At 40.2% G+C, this 1,669-nt stretch overlaps 1 protein-coding gene across 1 annotated transcript in view; it reads left to right on the forward strand.

The window, feature by feature from the left end:
• The window catches only part of LOC106817753, a 23,157-nt gene that overhangs the window by 1,006 nt on the left and 20,482 nt on the right, over positions 1–1,669 (forward strand). Inside the window, exon 2 of the mRNA XM_014822447.1 lies at positions 997–1,107. Within this exon, the coding sequence (XP_014677933.1) occupies positions 997–1,107 (111 nt within the window). The remainder of the gene's footprint in view (positions 1–996; positions 1,108–1,669) is intronic.

The raw sequence follows: 1,669 nt of genomic DNA on the forward strand, positions 1-1,669 counted from the left end.
ATTATTATTAATACAATTATTATTACTATCTAAACTTATATGAACTTGTTATCTTAACAAATTGTACGCAAAATTCCATTTGGTAAGTCTGTCATTGGTGTTTCGGTGTTGCTTTTGACGATGTCATCGTAAAACATGACAAGTTCTTCCTAAAGCATTTCGATTGACGCGCAATGACGTCATTTTCCGCGCTGAGCTAAAATGTCTAACGTGACGCCGCGTTTTCTAATGACATCACGTGGTTCCGTGACGTCATCCGCAGCTGCAAACGTCGTATTACTAAAAACAAAAAATACTCAAAAAAAACAACCAGAGATAGATCCATCAGCGCCAGACATAGTCGCACGATAAAATACGTTGATGCTATTCTACTTGAATGCCGCAGTAGGAAAAAAACCGGTAAATTTATTAAACACTCACAGAAGAGAGAGAGAGGAGAAAGAGAGCGAGAGAGAGAAAGATAGACAACGTGAGAGGGAGAAAAAAAGAGCAACATATATATATATAAGATAGGGGGCGTAGCGTGACAGATAGCAAAAGGGGCAAGACGACAGACAGTGCGCTAGCGAAAGTGATAGAGATAAAGCATACTGGAAGAAAAAGAGACAGAGATAACCCCTGTGAGAGCGTAAAAGAAAGAGAGGGACAGAAAGCGAAAGCCTGAGAAAGGGGGCTGTGTTCTGTCCAGTACGCATGCGTGTGTCTACGCAAGGGATGACGTAACGTATCTAAATTTAACTGTGTTCAATAATCAAGTTCTCTTCTCTCTCACATGTATATGGTTAGGGATTTTACCCCTTACAGAGTAAGGTTACGGCGTTTTAATTTGAAATTAGGTTTGCTATATTAGCGGAATAAGCTAGGAAACTATCCCTTGCGCTAACACAGCCGCACGTAGACGGGCGCCCACGCCTCCGCGCGTTCTGACTTCACAGTTTTACGAGCGCGGCGTCTGGCGGCAGTCTACTACACGGTGGTTTTTTTCTACGATTGCAGGGTTTTCTGGCGCAGAAGAATTTCCACGCAGGCGTATGCTACATCGGAAGACTTAACGCCATCGTGGATAGCACTTACGAGAATGCGCGCGCAGACGTCGCCGCTATGACGGTGAGTCATCCCACCTGTAGGTGGCAGCAGCGTCGCTAGGCATTTGATGGGTGCGTAGGGGTGATAGGGGTACATTAATGGATTTAACACCTTTTGGAACCAAACTCAATGTTTGAAGGCTTCACCTGAAGGGATATACTACCTGTTGGGACCAATGGATATCACACATGATGTAGATAGGGGTATACTGTAATTCGATGGTACTAACTTATATATTATTTGACCAAACGTGAATTTAGTATAACGTTAACAATTATATAATAGTATATTATTAATATCATTCGAACATAATTGATCTGGTTTGACAAAGGCAGCTCTACTGGTTATAGAAACAGGTAGCTATAATGGCTCACTATCAATGCTAATGCTAAATGCTAACTAGAGGCCTATATGATATTGACTTGCTCCTTGCTTAACCTAATTTTCATAGAGCTTATTGTCCTTTTCGTATAAGGTTTAAAATGTTACTAATTAATCAGTAAAATGTTACTAATTAATCAGTAAAATGTTACTAATTAAATCAGTAAAATGTTACTAATTAATCAGTAAAATGTTACTAATT

Source organism: Priapulus caudatus, unplaced genomic scaffold, assembly GCF_000485595.1.
Source record: "Priapulus caudatus unplaced genomic scaffold, Priapulus_caudatus-5.0.1 Scaffold1852, whole genome shotgun sequence".
NCBI lineage: Eukaryota > Metazoa > Priapulida > Priapulimorpha > Priapulimorphida > Priapulidae > Priapulus > Priapulus caudatus.